The sequence below is a fragment of the Bos taurus genome, chromosome 19, assembly GCF_002263795.3.
Source record: "Bos taurus isolate L1 Dominette 01449 registration number 42190680 breed Hereford chromosome 19, ARS-UCD2.0, whole genome shotgun sequence".
In the NCBI taxonomy this organism is placed as follows: Eukaryota; Metazoa; Chordata; class Mammalia; order Artiodactyla; family Bovidae; genus Bos; species Bos taurus.
The window spans coordinates 18,175,554-18,196,615 of NC_037346.1; the positions used below are offsets into that span (position 1 = coordinate 18,175,554).

Here is a 21,062-nt window from a genome sequence, read left to right on the forward strand (position 1 = left end):
TATTTAGCTGATGGTCATCTTAAAGTGTTAAGTTAGAAATACAGAACTAAAACCATGCTTGAAATATGACATACAACTCATGTAAACTACTCTTTTCCCTTAAATATTCTATTTTTAACAAAATAACAAAGAGGATCATTAGAAATGAAAAAAGATGATTACAATAACCCTACTGACAACAACCTTAAGAAACAGTAAATCCATATATTGAAATATATTGTCTATAAGAAGTAATATTAATCATCTTATGAGTAGTGTTCTGTCTTTATATAAATAGGGCTATGCTGAAAGAGCAAAGCCGAAAAACTGCAAGATGCAGAAGACCTTTATAACAAGAAAATACAGTACATATTTTAGGTACCTTCTATTTTAAAACAAACAGAATACATGCTTATAGTCTTAAAATTCTGTTCTACAAGAGTGTAAAAATGGGAAAAATGTAAGTCTCCGTCACCCCAGTTCTTACACTCTAGAGAGGACTAATATTACCAAGTGGCTGTACATATCCTTTGAAAAAAATATTTATGCCTTTTCTTAACACAAGAAGGATCATACTATAGTTATAGTCATTTCTGTTTTGCCTAAATAATAATATATCTTGAAGAATTTTCACATTACTACTTACTGTGTGTGCAGTTTGGGGGACTAGAGAGTATTATTGACTAACTTTAATCGAGTTTTTAATATACACTTACACTGCTATCTCTCATCACTTTGGTCTACTCCATATCTCTAGCACAGTTTTTACCACATTATCTTACTATGATTTTGGAAGAGCATTAGCAATAGGAACCTCTATACAGATCATTCTTATTCATTTTTTTGGCCTTGCCCCACAGCTTATGGGCTTTTAGCTCCTCAACCAGGGATAGAACCCATGCTCCCAGCGGTGAAAGTGTCCTAAATTTTTGGAATGCCAGGGAAGTCCCTCCTATTCTTAAAACACCCAAGGACGTCCAAGGCTACTAAAAGTAAACCTACGGCTTTGGTGGGTTGCCCAGGAAATTTAACCAGCATAACACTTGTTTCTATGGTAAAATGATTTCATCTTGCTAATAAAACTTTGAAGCAATATAGTAACAAGTTAATGACTGATAAGGCTACCAGCAGAATTTCTTTGCCTGCAAGTACTGGTACAAGATAATCCTTTAGGGAAAAACTCTCTCTTAGCCCTTATTTAAAATACCAGTGTGTTTAAATAGCTGAGGTGAAAAAAAAAAAAACAAGCTAAGAGATTAGAGTAGCAGGAAGCAACTGAATTTATGTCCTAAGATGCTAAAAAATAAGCTTATTCCCCCACATTGTCATACTTCCATAACAAAGTTTTATGCAGATACCTACAGTCAGATTAGAAAAACCTGAAGACATGGGAGGTTGGCAAAAGAGGTTATCAATTTTACAATTCAGCTATCAACGTATTTTAAAGAATCCATCTGCCAATGCAGGAAACTTGAGTTCGATCCCGGGGTCAGGAAGATCCCCTGGAGAAGGAAATGGCAACCCACTCCAGTATTCTTGCATGGGAGATCCCATGGACAGAAGAGCCTGGCGAGCTACAGTCCATGGAGTCGCAAAACAGTCGGACATGGTTTAGCAACTGAACAACAACCACATAGTTTAAAAACACATATATTTGCATAAACATATTTAATGAAAAAATTATTCCATTTAATTCACCAGTATCACTTTATACATCACCTTTCTTTTTTTGTGGCAAACTTTCACAAGCAGGACTTCCAGGGTGACAGAATTTTGTTCATTTTCTGAATTTTGTGATGGTTTATCTAAATAGAAAAACAATACTTCAAACTCTATTTTAAAAAATAGTACTCATTTTCCTAAGATGTCTGAGAATTTCAAACAAAGACTTTCTATAATGAAGTCTTCTCACAAGTTTACTCATTCCTTTTCTCCACAATCAGTTCCGAATTTAACAAATACAGTTAAAGCTTCTTAGTAGAAAGCATAAATGAAATAGTTCAGGATAGGTAAGACACAAAATAAACATTTTTTTCTTTCTCCCAAAATCTATTAGAAAAATATCCTAGTTTAAGATGTATTTAAATTGAATTGGTTACTATCTTTCATTTCATTTTGAATGCTCAGATGTCTAAACTAAAAGGCTCTCTGATTTGACCAAAACTTGTAACCGAAAGGATTAAAAAAAAAGGATTAAAAAAAAATTAAACATAAGTTATTTATGATAATATAAACATATTATCATTTCACAAGAAAGCAAGCTATTTTTTGACCTTTCCCCCACAATCTTTTTTTTTTCAGGTTCTTTCCCCATTTATTACAAATTTTTTTTCTTTTTTAAAATTAAATTATTTTAATTGGAGGCTAATTACAATATTGTAGTGGGTTTTGCCATACACTGACATGAATCAGCCATGGGTGTACATGTGTTTCCCATTCTGAACCCTGCTCCCTCCCCAAGAATTTCTTTAAAGCCTAAATGGGATAGCAAAAATCAAGATATTATTTACTACCTAAGAGAATCTCTTGGTTTACAGAATTTAGGAATCTTAATTTTAAAGTGATAGTATATAGTCTCTTTATCAATGAACTTTAAAAAAAGGCTTCTGCCAATTAAGGTTCCAGAATACTTCCCTACAACTTATCTTTAATCCCAAAGGCACTAATAGTCCAAAACCATATTTTATCATTCATTTATCATTAAGTTTCAACAATATACAGAACTACTATGTTATATATATGTATACACAAGCATATATATGTTATAGATGAACCCATATACAAAGAAATAATCTTTGTTCTGAAATTTTAGGCAACACTTTTTCTGCTTAGAAACACTCTTCTTACTCAGGGTATATACATAAAATACATTTGAATCAGTCTCTTGAAAGCTGTATCCAGGATAAAGATAATTTAACATACCCAAAATATCCAAATGTCCAAAATGCAATAACAAAAATACTCTCTGAACAATACTCACCACGAAAATAGTACCCTGATAATCTGTGTATTCATTCTAAGCAGTTTTAAGTAGTAACTGTTAAACAAGTCTTCATTCAAAAACAAAAGAAAAAATAATATTTTAGGGATCTTGATGTTATTTTTCTATCCTGGTTTCTTAAAAATATTACTTCTTAAAAAAAACTACAAATATACCTTGAATAGACAAGAGAGGCAATATATCTGCTTCTTTCCAACCTCCACTAATTTCAAAGTTTTAATGGGAAATTACTTTCTGGAAATAGAAGTATTGACAGTTTACTTTCTCATTTATTCCAGTAATATCAAGAAAAAAAAAACTTTAAGTGAATCTGAGCAACTCTTGAACTGTTCTGTCATATAGACAGGAAAAAAATGATCATACCATGTGGCAGTTTATGTCAACTAATTAATTCAAGTAAATTACTGTTACTTATATAATGTTAGTAAATAGTATTCAATTAATATCCACCAATAATTTCAGTGATGAGTAATTTATGTTTATAGAAGTACCTGAGAACAAAGGGCTAACAAACCTATAAAATTCAAACTATGAGCTTCTAAAGTATTAGAATTCATGTACTTTTTAAGTACCACAGGATATCAAATACAATGAATGATTAAAAATAAGAACTCTACAAGATGATTATAAATGATTCAGGAAAAAAAACATGAAAATGCCACTCAGGTTACTTCTATTAAAAAAACAGACCAGGTCTAAGACAAAACTAGAAGTTACATTAGCTGCTAATATGACCAGACTAATAGGGTATGACCAGACTTCAAATTTCTTACATTAAAAACTTGACTAGTTATCAAACTGTTCTAATATAACCATTCTATTTATTATTACACTTTGTTTCTTACTAAACAATACCAAGGATGAACAACTTGACCTGTTTCTTATAAAGATTTTATTACATTGCATGATTATATTAAAGGATACACATATAATTTAAGATGGACAAGCCCAGAGGCATTTTATCCATTTTGAAACCAACTGAAACTTTTCCCAGTATCCTTTCACCTTTTTTTAATGAAGTAACATTCAGGACTATATAATTTTCCTTTTATAGTATCTAACATATTGATATATCCCATTGGTTAGCAGTACTCGTTTCAGTTGTTATAGCTTAGTACTGGGATGGCCACAAAGTTTGTTTGGGTTTTTCCATAAAATGTCATTAAGAAAAAAATTCAAAATGTTTATCCCTATTCCAGGTTCTGAGGCAATTAATTAAAATTCTCACCGCCTTTATAATTTAAAGTTTGAAAAACATTGTAAATAAAAAATAACAAAATCTAAGAAATTTCATTTTATTAAGTCTTTCCCATATTTTCTACTGGTGATCTCTGGAAAGATGAGGGCTCTGAGTTGGGTAAGATAATGTTATACAGTTTTTTTTTAACTGCAATACTTGGAGCCCTAAAAGGTATGATTGAGTTTTAAGAGGTGGAATTTCATCTATTTAGATAAGCTAATGTTTACCTTCAAGAATGAACCCACAAAATACTGATTATTTTAACAATTTAAAAATCCACTCATAACTTGCTATAAGGAAACCAGGTGCTGAGCACAATCTTATGTATGTACAAGGTTGACCTACAATTTTTAAAAGCTTTTAAGACAGTTTTTTAATTTTTATAATAGTATAATTGATTTACAATGTTGTGCCAACCTCTGACGTACAGGAAAGTGACTCAGTTATACACATTCTTTATTTAAAGTAGTTTCTTAAAACTTGTTTCTCAGACAACCTATTTCTGAATTACCTTCATGCCTTATTAAAATACAGATTCCTAAACACCACCAAAACCCTACTAGATCTGAGGCCTTAGAGGGTCCAGGTATATGTATTTCAAACAAACTGTCAAAATGTTTCCACACAGACTGACTTAAGAACTACTACTTTAAAAGTTTAATGAGTTATAAGTTACATCCTCCATATTCCACTATTGACCACAAAAGCCATAACTGAAATTGCAGGGGAAATCCACTAAAGAGAAATTAAATAATCAGAATCAACATCTTTTCCATTAAATATAATTTTACAAATTTACAGTTTTGTGGGTTTTTTTGCATTCACAAAGGTGTGCTGCTGTAGACTGCCAGTAAGTTTACTTTGAAATACATACCATTTTTGTGGAAGAAACCAGTAAATGTAAGCTGCAGATGAGCTGACAAGCTAAACAGAACAAATAAAAAATTTTACTACTTTAATATGCTATAACAAAAATAACTTAGACTTTAAATATAACACGGAAATCAAAGCTACTTCAGCTCATTTATAAACATTCGGCTAATTCTTAACTCTATTCAAGCCCACTGACTCCATGCTTCCCGTGTTAAGTATGACATCCTAAACAGTGTGTCTATACACATTGAAATACACACACCACACAAATAGAAACAAAAAACACCGAAGAAGCAAGGCAGAAAGAGACCACCAAAGAAGAAGCAAGATAATTTATAGTGCTTTAGTGTTCTACCTGTAAAACAGGGACAGATTTCCCTTCCCATCCCTCTAAACAATAGCTGAATCCATGCTACTCAATACTCAAGTGTATTTTCAAGCTACAGAATTTCAACCTCCTTAACAAATGATGCAGAACCATCACTTTCTACTTTAATGAGGGATGAAATACACAATCACAAATATGCTATCGATTTGTTACTATTCAACATGTCATTTTCACTTTTAGTTTTATAAGCAATGAAAAGGAAGCATAAACTATAATGAGCCTTTGTTTTGAAAACTATTTACTATAATGGAAAAACTATTAAGTTGGGATAAATGAAAACATCAACAGGCTTTTGTAGTAGCTTTAAACTGGCAAAGAGCAATCTATCTTTAAATCGGGAGCCATTCATAACTTTCCAGAACAGTTTCTGTCATGTGATACAGACACCAGATTATAGAGGGCTATAGAGAACAGATGTTGGAAAAAGGGAAGCAGTACTGAACCCTTACTCAAGAAATTTACTAGTGTAAAGAATCAAAGTAAAATAGTAAAAGCACAATGTGGTTCAATAAAGGGTACCTTTTTTTTTAAAAAAATGATGGTGACAATCTATGCATTCATATAACCAGAGGGGAACAGTTATATAAAGACTTTGAGGCAAGAGAGCGTTGAGGAACGAGCTATGGTCAGAAATGAGGCCATATTACTAACAGGTTAGTTCTGTAACTGTGCCCAGGACTCCAAGTATTAGCGCAATAGGAGGTTAAGTGAGATATTTCAAAAAAAGATGTGAGGATGCCTCTATTTTCTAGTGAGATAATCCATGAAAGTGTATGCTAAAAAAATACAGGGTGGGAGTCCTGAAGGGCATTTCTAGAACGGTACTAAGAAAAGTAAGCTAGGATATCAACAGACTAACAAAATGACTATGAAGTATAAGGGTTCAAGCAGAGTTAGAAAGCATAAACACACACACAAAAAAAAGAAAGCATAAACACAAAGGAAAAATTAGTAACTGTAACTAAAGTATTGAAAAAATTTTTTAAAAATTACATTAAGAGGATCAACTGTATGTAAATGAGCTCAAAGGACTTTTTCCAAGGTGATGAAAATGTTCTATATCGTAATTGTGGTTACAGTTAAACAAATGCATACATTTGTCAAAACTCAAAATATACACTTAAGGTGAGTGTATTATACTGAATGTTAATTATATACCAACTTGATTTTTTAAAAGTATATACACCATGTATAAACTCTACAAGCCATTTTACTAAAAGATAACTAGCGTTTTTCTATAAAAAACTGTTCCGTACACGAAACCTTATAATGCAGAACGGGTGAAACTCCAAAATAAAAACTGAGAAACTGAGAGAAATATTCCACAGTTTCCACATGTTGTAAGATAATTCGTTAGTCACAACCAGCCTATCCTATTCTTAGTTGCTTCAGTTAAACATACATACTAAAGGCCAGGTTAATTTTTCTTAAAACATCATTTTAAATGAATCATTTCTTTCTCCAATTTCCTAATGGGTCCCCAACTGCCGAAACTTTTGTCTAAGTGCTGTCTGTGACATGGTTCCTATTTCTCTTTAGCCCTACTAAAGCCTCATATAAGAAAGTAGAATAGAATGATAAAATAGAGGCAAATTCAAGTTTGAATTCTGGCTCCAGTTATTAGCTATGACCTGGTATCTATAAAATGAAGATTGGGAGGCATGGATGAAAGACTAAAGAATCCATCAAAATACTTGCTTCCCCTTCTACAAAGACCCCATCCCCAATCATCCCAGAGCTTAATTTCTTTGATAAGCACTTGTATTTACCATTTTTTGTCACAATTTTTTCACACGCGTTCTCTTTTAACATATCAGTGTCCTTTGTATCTATCAACGTCTTACAGAAAGGCACTCAACAAATGATTTTCAAAAGGAAAGATTTTTAAAAGGTCAGGGATCAGGACCCATTATATTGTGGTACTTCTAAAATTATTTACATTGTTTTTATAGGAAATTCGATCCTAGGTTCCAACTGTGAAACAACAAAAATACCTTGCATTGATCTACCCAGAAAACACTTTGCTGCTGCTGCTAAGTCGCTTCAGTCATGTCTGACTCTGTGCAACCCCATAGACGGCAGCCCACCAGGCTCCTCCATCCCTGGGATTCTCCAGGCAAGAACACTGGAGTGGGTTGCCATTTCCTTCTCCAATGCATGAAAGTGAAAAGTGAAAGTGAAGTCCCTCAGTCGTGTCGGACTCTTTGCGACCCCATGGACTGCAGCCTACCAGGCTCCTCCGTTCATGGGATTTTCCAGGCAAGAGTGCTGGAGTGGGGTGCCATTGCCTTCTCGGAGAAAACACTTTATATTAGTGTTATTCAAAACCTGGTCTACCCACTGAGATCACTGGAGAAACTTACCATGCCACATGGCAAGATATTGAGAATTAGACTTTAACCATTTTTATAGAAATTTAGCATTGCCATGACATCAAAGTATGTGATCAATATATTTTACAAAAAGTATCCATCTACAAAAGATTGGAAATTAAAAACTAACAAAAAGGTCACCACAGGATGGTTTGAGGCACGGTTTTAAATGGTACATTACAAATTAAATGAGATGGCAGATCCATTCAGCCACCATATAACATTGTTTGAGAAAAGGAATTCCAAATTTCAATTAACCAGTTTAAAAAACAAATTTGGGAATGTGATTTGCTATGCATAATTTCCCCTAGGGGAAAACACTCTCCTAAAAGTAAACACTCTGATATGTGCCTTGAATACAATGAAACAATGAGGCCAAGTTGATCCCTTTCACCGGTGGTTTAGTCCAAGGAAAGAGGACAGTTTTCTCTCCCTTTCTAATTTACCCTTTTCCCTCTCTTGTGGCTAATGTGTCTACATCTTAATTGGTTAAGCTGGATCAGAGGAAGGGAAGAAAGAAACATGTAGGCCTGGTCAAGCCTATCTGGTCTTAGGCAGCACAGAATCCAGCTTAGATGATCAGAATAAAGTATCAGATAAGGATTTGGTTCATCTTCTTGATGTGTTTCCTATTTTTATCTTCTTAGGAAGAAAGCAATATGGCAACAGGAAACTAGAGGAGGAATGTGAAATTTGGGGATAAGATTTTAAGCACAAGTAATTGACAAGTATCTGACATTGTAAAGCAGTCTGCAGAATAAGGTTAAGTAAATTTAAATTTATAAGAGATGAATATTTTGAGATGAGATTCATGTAGGAAACTCAAATTTTAGGAGTAGACAGATCCCACAGAAGGATCAACATTTTTATGCAGGAAAGAAACCAAGATTAGCGCCTCAAATTTCTACACATTAATCTGACAGTGGCAGGTTTAAGACTTCATTTCTAGACTCATGGCTATACGACCTCAAAACAGGTCAAGTGTGATGATAAGCTAAGTTACATTTAATGTTATGATGTAAACATTAAGATGACTAGCATTTCTTATTAGTATATTGCTTCACACTGTAAACTGTGTGTATCAAGCTGTTTCTAAAAGATGTTTATTTTCCTTAAGACTTAAGTAAAAAGCCGCTGTATTCAGAAAAAAAGTCAATAAAGATATGATTGTTTTGGGGGAAAAAAATCTGTTTTCAAATACCTAGATTTTAAGAATCATATATGATTAGTGGTGAATGATAAGGCACCTTCAGAAGTACATAGGTACAAAGAAATTCACGGCCCAGATTCTAAAAAAGGAACAATTAAAACTTAAGTCTGAAAAGATGTTGATATGTAAACAACTTCAAAACTTACAATCAAGACAGAATTGTTAAAAAAAGAGAGAAAGGGGAGGAAGACATCAGACCCTATTATGGTGGAAAAAGACATAATCAACTTAAGAAGCAGCTTGAAGTTTTAAAAATGCAGCTAAACCTACAAAAGAGGTGGCTAGAGTAACACCATTAATGCAATACATCTATTTAAAATAATTTATAGCTTTCTTAGCATAACGACCAACAACCTTAAATAGCCTACAAGGTCCTGCATTATCTGGTCATGGCCATCTGCTCTAGTCTCATCAAATGTTATCTCTCTCGTCAGCTACACTGCCCTCAAATGATGTTACATTCCCTTTATCTAGAGTCACCTACCTGCTCACCCTCTATCTTCATTCTACTCCTATATTCATGTTTGAAATCTCAGCTTCTTCCTTCAGGGAAGCTCTCATTGAACATTTCTATTCCCAAATTAGACTCTCAAACAAGAGCTGGTTCTCCTGCCTCATACAGCCATAGTTTCCCTATGTGTCTACTTTTACTTCACAGCACTTATATTTATTATACGATTATGCCTTTTTCCCTAAATGCTGATAAACTCCAGAAAGGCAGGTCTTCATCTGTTTCGCTTACCATTATATCCACTAGGTCTTAGTAAAGTGTCTGGGACATAGTACATGAAGGAAATGGGAACCCCAGAAAAAAATAGATCCAAATTTTGTTACAGTACAAAAAGATGATAAGAAAAGGAAGATTATTAACTCAAAAGTTTAGGCTGTAATAACAACAACATAAAGTGATGGAAGGCACCTTTTCAACCTACTAAAAACATAGGCTTGGAAATATACCTAGTAGATGTTCTACTTCAGTTATCTTTGGAAGGAATTTCTCCAGCTACTAACAGGACCAGGAATGGAAAATGATTAAGTGGAAATGCTTCTAATTTGACCACAGGAAGTATTTCTGGAAGCAATTCCAATTTGGAAATCTTTTCATGCTACCTTTCAGTCAGTGGAGATGCACTTAGAAGTCAGGAGTTGTGACTAGAGAATTCCCAAACTGGTAGGATTAATAGCCCAAGAGACTCCCTGGGATCCTGCTAAAACAGACTACTACAGAAAGATCAGAGATTTATACCAATGAATCGTAGTGCTTGGTCAAAACTCAAAATTCAAAATCCACAATATACCGGCAAGTCAGAAACAAGAGATGGAGAGGACAGAACAAAGTATTATATCACAAATTCTAAAAAGAAAGACATTTTAAATATACATAACCACACCAGAAGAGCAAGAAAAGATTAGGAAAAAATAGATACTAGAGATGTGACCACTATGAATTTCTAAAATTTGCTAATTGCTATGGAGTTTGCAAAAGCCATGGTACAACAAAAGAAATAATCTTCATAGTTGGTGGGTATTACTATTGAGTTTTAAGGTTACAAATGCAACCCTGATCTACTGTCACAAATTGACTGATACCTTAAAGAAGTGAAAACCATGAAATGTCCCATGTTTCTTTTATTCTATCAGCTTCTCCTCTAATAAATTTCTGCCATTATCTGTGACAAGTAAGATAACTGTAGAGTTAAAGTACAAAAAACCAAGATCCTTCAACACCAACTTCACTTTGCACAGATAATGCCAGGAATTTGGTTTTCTTTTTAAGTCTCTACAACTGTGATAAATAGATCAGGGATGTGACTGTTCTAACCTTTGGGCTGTAGTACTACAGTATCTGGGGTATCTCAACAGTCTCCTGGAACTTTGCAGAATGAAATGCATTGGGTTTGAGAGTGGAGACATTAAGATTGTTGAAGTACTGAAAGAACATGAGTTCCAATGGAATCTATCCAAACTATAGCTACTGAACAAATCCAGGATCCAATTAAACTGAGTAAGAGCTTTATGTTTAAGATAGTACAGAATAAAAATATAGATGGGAGATACTTTATTTGTAAATGATTTAAGATTTTAATGTCTACTAATTAATTTCATGGAACAACAAAGATTTACCTTGTTCTCCCGTAAGAGACTTTGACAATAGATCTTGCAAGCAAGGTTTTATAGTGCTGACATTATATACTGCTGTCTAGGGAACTTAGAATCCTATGTGATAATAAAGTTTAGTAGAATGGCAGGATTATGCCTAATTCGAGATGCAAAATACATTGAAGGAATTTAGTAACATAGGGCCTTGCGGGTAAACTTAAAATGAACCAATTTCTCAGTTAATTTTAGTGACTCTGGGAGCAACAATGAGACATTCATAAAGATGGAGTGTATGTGTGGCGTGGGGGGTGGGGGTGGAACATCGAGTACAGTAATTCAATACCTCATGGGCCTGAAGAGCCTTGCTGAGTATTAAGCAAGCATGGTCAGCTCCAACACTGATAGGTCTGTTTAAAAAGATCTTGGGGAGCTGAAATGACCAACTCACTGGTCCCAGTTAGATCCTAGACTATTTTCAAAATTACAAGCAGGAATTCTATGCAACTCTCTGAAGTTTCTGTGAGTTGGTCAACAATACCCGTTACAGTACTGGCAGAGTTGTTAAACTCATTGGGTCAAAAGGAATATAATTATTTGGTGAGTACCAGTATAATAATCTATCTTCGTCACAACACACACTCTAAGAGAAGTTCTGTAATATTTATCAAAGCCAAGGTCACAATGAGATGGTAGTCACGTTTAGCAGTGATGAAGGTAGAACCTTGATGGGGGAGATGAAGAAATGTTCAAGTTTTCTTCTTTTTGTTTTCACTCTTCCTTCTCACACAAGCCTCAGAAGACCTGAGGGCAAACTATTAAGGTGTTTAGGAGAAAAGAAGAGAGGATGTATGGTCAGGCTCTGACTACAGCTTCATACTTTAACTACAAAAGGCCCAGAGGGTCCCAAAAGATCTTTCCAGGGCAGGTGAACAGATAGGATTTGGAATAGAAATTCAAGCAAAGAACAGAGGGTGCATGCACTGAGCATATTTTCAGTCTATATAAACCAATACTACAAGGTATTTCTTGGGCAGTAATCAATTAGGTAAAGATTTGGGATCTCAGCTTCTAGAATGAACCATCAAAGTTTATTTACAAATCAAGACTGCCTAGATAGGAAAATATAAGTTACGCTTCAGTCCTACAAGACTGCAAACATTTTTTAAATGAGATTAAAAAAAATTCAAATAATAACCGAACCGAAAAGACGAACTTAAAAGCAATTACAAAAATGACATCTCTTAGTCACAAAAACGAGATACTATAAATAAAACATCATTGAATTAACGTACATCCTATCTAAATTGGTAAGGTATGATTTAAAACTTCAAGAGAAAACGAAAAATCCATGTGGCAGTTTTCTCAATTCCATTTTTTAAAAAATCTAGTATTTTTAGTTCTACATTCTCCCCTAAAAGTAGTCAATGAATAAACAAATACCACCCAAGTCCCTGTTTCTCTTTAGAATAATACTCAACTTTCTTTACTTATCAAAGAGTAAGTAGATACCTACCGTCTAGGATTGGAAGCATCTGTCTAGCCTAGGGAGATATTAAGCTACTGGGAACATTTAGGGATTAATTCTGGGAATCGTATTTGAAAATACACATTAAGGTTCTGTCCAAAAGGCCAGGTTTCTGAAACTATCATGTGATAAATACATTTCAAATATAAATGACAGTTAAGAATATTTTGTCTGAAGGACGTCAATAAGAGGAAGGATGAAAAAAGGAAAAAAAGTGCCTCTCTCAGAACTGTAGATGATTCCTTAGTAAAGATGTGATCGTGTGAAGCACTTGGCACAGCACCTCAAGTACAGCTGAGTATACCATAAACATGAGCCTCCATCTTTCTTCAGATGAGGTAGCAGGATTAATACTAACTGCAAAAGTTACAGAAACTTTGATTCAAAATGCAAGAAATTGTAGTAGAGAAAAATAATAATGAATAGAACTGCCTTAGAAAACAGTGAGTTTCCAGCACTGGAGATATTCAAGATAAGGCTTAAGAAGGGAGTCTCTGCCAGGGAGGCTACAGAAGTAATCCCTGATTTGTGTATGAGTTTGGATCAGATGACTTCTAAAGTTCGCTCTAACTCCTTACAATATTGAGGTGATCAAAATGAAAATGATCACTGTACTTTTTCTTTTTTCCTCAAATTTGTCACTTAATGTAAACTGATAGGTTATCTTACCTATGAGATTCTTGCTCTCCTTTCATTTTCTCTACTTTTGATAACATATCATCAACTTTAAATGTTTTCCTGGAAGAAACAGATAAACAAAATAATCACTTCTCAACTGGGAAAAACAAACAGATTATACTTTATTGTCACTATAATAGGCAAACTGGGTATGTGATTTTTATTTTTAATAAGATAAATTATGGATGGTTAGCCATAACAATGAATACTATTGAGACAGTGTATATAATAATACAGCAAACAAGCCTTCAAGTCCCATTTCAAAGGCTAACTTTTCTATGAAACCTTGGGTAATTAATCCAAAACTAGAGGGATTTCTCCCTACCTATGGAACTTGGTGTATACTTATTTTGACATTTAGTCTCCTAAATGTGAAACTTGAATAAATATTTTATTTCTATTAGATTATAAGTTCCTAAAGGGCAGAGATTCGTCTTCTTCAAGGAAAGCCACATGGTGCTTGGCATGTTGCCTTAATCTTGGTAGGTGCCAAGCATCTGTCGGACTGAGCCAAACAAATGCAAATTATGTATATTTTGAAACATTCATATTTCTATTAAGTAACCTGACAAATATGGATATTCCATAAAACATATGAAGTATAGTAAAACACCCTCAAAGATGAGCAGCAATGGCTAAAGTTAAATATGTCATTGTAAAGAGATGGTTGTCACCATCATGAAAAAAACTTTGAAGTTTAAAGGACATACCATCAAATCATAACAAAATCATCAGCTTTTTCACTTAATAAGTTTAAGAGAAAAAAGTAGTTTTCCACAAAATAGAAACTTAAATTAAGAATAACCACGCCCTCAGTAAGCAATTTAAGAATGAATGGATTCTAAAATAAGCCTCATCTTCTTAAGGTAATCTACTATTTACATTTTTTAGAGGCTAAAAAACTAGACTCATATATGTTAATGGAAAACAAGTATTTCTTATACTCCCTTCAAATTTAGAACTCAAAAAGGTTCATGCATTCCACATAAATTACTTTGTAAAGCTTGAATTCAGATACTAGAAATTACTAATATGCTCATTCCTCAAAAACGGCTATTGTACCCTATAATAAAATATCAGCAGAGAAATGGTGATGCAAATATATCATAGCAAAACACTGATAGGAAGAATAGAATTGATATAATCTATATTTCAGATGAATAAATAGCCTCCATTAACAAAAGGTCTTTTTTAAAAAAGCTTCTCTCTTTACCTTTAGAGTTACTGAAAACCTCAATATTAAAGTTTCATCTGATAAAGTATAGGAAGAAGTTCTTTAAGAAGGATGGCAATACATTTTCAATCTCCATAGATAAGAGAGAAGAAAGAAGAAAAACCTATGATTCTTTTAGGCTAGTTACAAAGAACTTTTCAGTATAAATACTGAAATGTACTACTAAGGAGGTTGTAAAGTTTCTGAAAACTTTTAAGAATAAAATGTTTATCTTTGTGTAACGATTAAGAAGAAACCTTGTCTATGGGAAGAAAAGTTAAGACTGTGGGTCACAAGGTTCATCTCTTCCAACTTTATGGAGACTGTACATAGGAGAACTGACTATTAACAACCATTTGAAATAGGTTAGATCATACAAGCAACCCAGCATTCCTTAGGATAAACAAAACAAACCATATAGGCAACTACAGAAAAGCAGCCTCACCTCCCAACACCAAGTATTTCTGTTTTTTAGAAAGGTGCTGCTACTCTAGCTCAGATTTAACAAGGGATATAGTTATCAAAAGGTCATCAAAATGGAGAATATTATTAAAATTCAAGAAATTTCAGGAAATTTTGGAGGGAGGATTCAGAAGCAGCTTGCATGAAACCTAGTAAAATGGGCTCAATAAGACACCCTTCTCTCCTCACCAGTGTTTCCACTGTGCCAGGGTAGTGGCAGCCTATAAAATCTGAATACCTCTATGAAGTGCAACGAAAGTAAAAGACTTACAAATATACTAGATTTACTCTTACACCTGCATGTCAAAAGGAGTGATAAGTATATTCCAACAATGAATATTATGTTGTTGTAATGGTACAAAAGGAGTTCCCAAAACATGGTGAGTAAAGGGATAGTACTAAAAGCAATTTTGTAAAAGCAGTTTCAAGAACACTGTGAACAAAGACCACAATCACTGGGCTAAATTTGTCACCTTCCAAATTCACTAACTACTTTGAAAAAGACAGCACTCATTTGAAGATATTAAGTTGTAGTATAAGTGTTAAAAATGAGTGAGTGTCTTATACAGGCCAAGCATGCAACAAAAGAATAAAGTGATTCCTAATGCATTTTTACATGGAAAATAGACTAAATGGAATGTGTATGTCTCTTGGCTGGCAAACTGCTTAGAATCTGTCCCAAAAGACAATTTTTTACCTACGGGATACTAAATCAAGAAAATTCACTTCTACTACCAAATTTTTAAAATGGCTTCCACTCATTAGAGGACAAGAGAAATGAATCCCACAGACAGTCTAATAAACAATTATGATGTATTCTTTAATCCACTTATAGATTAACCCAAATTTACTTTTAAAGAACTTTATCACTTTAAAATCATATAGCATTCTAGATGATAACTGCAGTAATTTTTTTTTTGGGGGGGGGCCACATGGCAGCATCCAAGATCTTAGTTTCCTGATCAAGGATAGAACCCGTGCCCCCTGCAGTGCAATTGCAAAGTCTAAGCCACTGGATGGCCAGGAAAATCCTCTAGATGATCTCATTTCCATATTAAAAATATTGAAAGAAAAATTTACTACTTAATAAAATCCTCCTACTTTTATAGAGTAAATCAAGGGTCTGCAGATTATGGACCACTGGCCAAATCCAGCCTACTGTCTGTTTTTGCACAGCCTATAAGCCAGAATGCTTTTTACAGATAAACATTTCCAAGTGATTTGGTAACAGAGAACTCTAAATCCCAATTATGTTAAATACTATCCCCTCACTCCACTTTGCAAAAATAAAAGAATTCCACATTTCTTACTAGTAGGCATGTATTATAAAACACTGCAGTAGGGAATTCCTTGGTGGTCCAGTGGTTAGGGCTTAGTGCTTTCACCACCGAAGCCTAGGTTTAATCCCTGGTGAGGGAACTATGATCCTGCTGGCCATGTGGCCAAAAAAAAAAAAAAAAAATACACTGCACTCAATCATTATATTTTGAATTTCATCAAAAATTCGTTGACATATGTTTTTCTTTTTTGTATAATACCTATATACTACCTAACATCCTCAATTCTGTTTACCGGACCACAAAGCCTAAAGTATTTACCATCTGGTCCTTTACATAAAAAGTTTCCTGAACCCTGGCATGGAGTAGACAGGTAAAGAATTGACATATTTAATTCTGCTGCCTAGTCTATCGCTTTCTTTCTAGTTATTTACAAATCTGACAGTTTTCACTAGTTAAATACATGTGCAGGCGTGCGCACAATCGCGTGTGCATGATCTCTCTCTGGATCCAGAGGGATTATCAAAAGACAAATGGTTTTAACATTTCAATCCTTCAAAATACATCTAGATAGATCTACAAAACTGAACTATGTCTTACCATAAAAAACATTGATACTTACTTAGTAACCAGCAGGAGTCTCCAAAGGAGTTTAGTTTCAAAGTTTACTGAAAAGCTTAATGGTTTTCCTAAGTCAAGACTATAACAATACCAAATGCTTAGTAAAGGTTCTCTCCTTTAAAGTTTTGTTCACTTGATATGCTCAATAAATAATCATGGGCACAGAACAAGAAACTAGCATTCCATAATTATATACGGTTAAATGTTAAAAGTAAAAATAAGTTCTCTGACACCTCTAGATTCCACTTTAAGACTAAGTAATTAAGATTAAGAAGTTTTTAAAGACATTCCTCCTACTGACTTCAGAAGTATTTCCCTTTTAATAAAACAACCACCAAAAATATAAAATGAGATTTCTTTATTGTTAGAACATAAAAGAAATACTCAGACATTAACTGGTAAACTTATGTATCAAAGATAAGTTCCCATGAGCCCTAATTTAGTAAATATTTAAATCAACTCCAACCAAACTTGAAAAAAACTATTAGCACAGAGCAAAAACATCAGTCAGTAAAATCACTTCATTTACTTCACTACTAAATCATTTCTATCAGGAATAAACTGGCAATCAACTGGGATTTACAAAAGTGGTACTTAAAAAGTTGCTTTGCAATCAATTCAATTACTCTTTCACCTCAGTTTTCATATTTAACCTTTCATTAGAGATCATACTTTAAAACAAAATTTTAACATGGTTTGATCAACTTGAAATAAGATTCATAAAATGTACCTTTTGATGTTTGTTCTGGAGTTTCGATGAGACATGTAAGTAAGAGTTCTATGCAAAAATATTGGCTATAAAAAAAGTTAAAATATTCAAATTAAATAGATGAAATTCTAGGAAAAAAATAATGCTGATGAATTTTGTTGATTACTTACCGCTATAAGATTTCGTGTTCGAAGAAATCTATAGATCTGCGTTGGTTCTAGGTAACAGAAACAAAATCCAAATGTTATCTAAATTCACTCATTACTTAAGTTGTTAAGAAAATACCAACCCAGGCCATGTTATAACCAATATAAACTAATCACCTATATGAAAATCATGTACTGAATATTTACATCAAGAAAATTAGTATGCACAATTACATTAAATGACATTCAGTCTACAACACACATTCACAAAATTCATCTACATTTATTTTAAATTTAAGGTACTCTATAATCTTGTTTTTAAGCCTTGCATATCTAAGGCAGCTATTTTTAAACGAGTTTGTATGCAGAACTGCAGAGAAGTAGTTATATTCATTTAACTTAGTTAATATAAACTATTAATAACCCATCTCTTTCTAAAAAGTAGCTAAAATGAGATAGTTGGATTCCGTAAAAGAACTCCATATTGATGCCAATAACAAAAATGAAATGTTCACTTTTTAATTGGTCTTTTCAAAAGTCTGTCCAGTAGTCAACTTAAACAGAATACAACTGTTACCCAGATAGATGTCCCAATACAGATATGAGCAAAATTAGTCCTGAAATCTAAAACACAGATCAGCTAAAATTTTCATTGAATTTATTTCTAGCTATAGTTGAAGTTTCTATTTTGCTCAAGTAAATATTACCTCAGTATGTAAATACTATCCTAACACATTTTTAAAGTAATAGATTCCCAGAATGTTTTTAATTCTGTTTACGTAAATGTGTTACAAAGGACGTAGGTTATAGATAGAAAATATTTTTATACACAAATACCATAATACCAGTTACATTAATGACATGTTAGTAATATATTTCTTTAAATAAAGCAGTATAAAAATGACTGTATTAGTAAATACATCAAAGCATATACACGTCTCAGAAACTAAGATCAATATTAGAGAAGAATCAAGTTGTTCTGTGACCAAATCTTTTTTTTTTTCCAAATCTAACTCTTAATGACAGTTCATCTCTACAAAGCAGACTCATCAGAAAGCAAGATAGATAAAACTCTTCGAGGATTTCTCTCCTCATAATGTTTAGAGAGAATTTTTTAAAATTTCCACTCAATCTTTAGTTAGCTAAGTTTTAGTCTCAAATAAACTAAAAGGAGATGAGATGTTTTAGAAAGAGTACAAACATGTATGTTTATTGTCATCACTGTGCTTTAATATTTCCAATTGAAAGCCTCTACAGATTTCCGAAACTGTATTAAGGAAATGCGAGAAATGTAAATCTCTCTCAAGCAGGTTCAATACTCATTTCAGTAAAAACTGAAATTCCTTGTATTAAATTTCAATTAGAATTTCATGAAGCACTAATGAGAGAGAATGAAAGAAGGGTATTAAACAATGTAATACATCTTTCCAAGCACAGCTGATACCATGCCCTTAACATATGCCACGGAAAATTGTAAATAAAGACATTGAGTGGTAGAGTTGAGTTTATTCAAGTATCTGTAAGACATCTAGCTGTTAAATATCATCCAGATACAACATCCACACCAAAGCAGAGAGAAAACAACCAGGACGTAATATTCATTAAAGAACAGGGCAGGTTACTCATAGTCATGCTGTTTCTTACAAATTCTATTGTTTGTTTCCAGACACCTTGCCCCCTTCCTAAATTAAGTCGTAGCTCTGCCCTCGAAACAGACCTTAAAAACAGAAATTGACATCAGAAAATGTTCTGAAATGAAGACAAACACAACGGGCAGAATTCCGAAAGCGTGTCTAGAGAAGTGAGTTGCTTAAGCACTACCTGTCTCACTTTACGTCCCCCTTAAATGGGTGGAAAGATTTGAAAGGTTTAGAGCATCAAAAGGTGCCCTGTTAATGTGCAGTACCAAGTTCTTGCGAAGGCATTTCAGACTGACAATTTGGTCGATTTTACTGCATTCCTCTGTTCACAGGCTTAATTTTGCTCCTCTGAACCTACAACCGACAGCCTTGTACTTCTGGAGTACGGAAGGCATGAAAGAAAGCAAGAACTCGTCCTGTACCGCAGATCCAACTGTACAGTTCAACCGTGACCTCCTCACCTAAAAGCAGCCTGCTCTTAACGCGGGGCCCCACGGCCTCAGCTCGCGTGTAAACCTTTTGGGGAGGCACGAACCTCACCTGGAGCCCTTAGCCTATCTCCCCCAAAGCCCCTAGACTTCGAGCCCCCGTGAGCCGTAACCCCCGAAGGCGGAACAGCCCCCTCAATTTCGCCCTCCACTCCCGAATCAAACCGACTCCAGGAGACGAAGGGGGTCCCAGCACGAGTGTCCCGGCCCCCTAACGCTGCAAGAGTGGAGATTCCTGCCCTCAAAGCCTCCAACACACTCACTCTCAAAGGCCTGGAGGAAAAGCTCGTGGTCAGCCTGGACGTGCTCCATTTTCGGCTTCTTCACCGGTAACACCGCGGCCCCCGCCGCTGCCGCCGCGGAGGAGGAGGAGGAGGCCGAGTAACTGCCGCCGCCTCCACAGCCCCCGCCACCGGATTTGCCGCCCGACGCCGTCGCCGCCGCCACCGCCGCCGAACCCCCGAAACCGCCTCCCCCGGACCCCGCGCTGGGCCCCGAGCCGCCCCCTCCCCCACCGCCGTGCTTCTGAGGCGCCATCGCGGTTCCTGCCTCCTCCCCCCGCCAGCTACCCGCCGGGCGGCCCCGGAGAGTAAGCGCCTGCAATACCAACCGCTCGCCCCAGCAGGCTCCGGCGGACCGAGGGGGGAAGGAGGAGAGAGGGGAGGAGAGGGGAAGGGAAGGGAGGAGGAGAGGAGGGAAGGAGGGAGGAAAAAAAAAAGTGTCTCCTCCTGAGAACCCCGCTCCGCTCGAGAGACCGCTCACCCTAGCCTGGCCTCGCTCCGCCCACTTCCCCCGCCCGGCGCTCTGATTGGTCGGCGGGAGCGCGCGCCGCCCGGCCGCCCAGCCCGTTGGCCCGCGGATTCCCCCGTCAGTCACGCGGAGGCGCTTCTCGCGGAGGCGCGGCTTGGTTGGCCCGTGCGCGCTGCCGATCGCGGGCCCGGCCGCCTCTTTGAACTGAATTCGCGGGAAAATTAGGGGTCGGAGCGGCCTTCCTGCTGGCCCCGGTGCATTCTGGGGAGAGAGGGACCCAGCGAGCGGCTTAGGGAGCCGTTTCTCGCCTTCTGAGCGTCGTCAGTTGCCGCCCCCGGGGTATACAGGACCCCTGAGGAGAGGCGGGCCTCTGAGGAACTGGGGGGCGAG

At 35.5% G+C, this 21,062-nt stretch overlaps 1 protein-coding gene across 3 annotated transcripts in view; it reads right to left on the reverse strand.

The window, feature by feature from the left end:
* The window catches only part of SUZ12 (SUZ12 polycomb repressive complex 2 subunit), a 39,724-nt gene extending 19,032 nt beyond the window's left edge, over positions 1-20,692 (reverse strand). The window contains exons 1-7 of one of the 3 annotated variants that reach the window (XM_059878170.1): positions 20,533-20,692; positions 20,186-20,272; positions 17,819-17,865; positions 17,670-17,734; positions 13,358-13,426; positions 5,095-5,144; positions 1,699-1,784 (exon numbers count right to left, since the gene is read on the reverse strand). In XM_059878170.1, coding sequence (XP_059734153.1) covers positions 1,699-1,784; positions 5,095-5,144; positions 13,358-13,426; positions 17,670-17,734; positions 17,819-17,865; positions 20,186-20,234 — 366 coding nt within the window. In that variant the 5' untranslated portion in view covers positions 20,235-20,272; positions 20,533-20,692. Of the gene's footprint in view, positions 1-1,698; positions 1,785-5,094; positions 5,145-13,357; positions 13,427-17,669; positions 17,735-17,818; positions 17,866-20,185 lie in introns of all 3 variants that reach the window. The other 2 variants (NM_001205587.3, XM_005220026.5) reach the window with 2 other exon arrangements.
* Between the last annotated feature and the right edge of the window lie 370 nt (positions 20,693-21,062).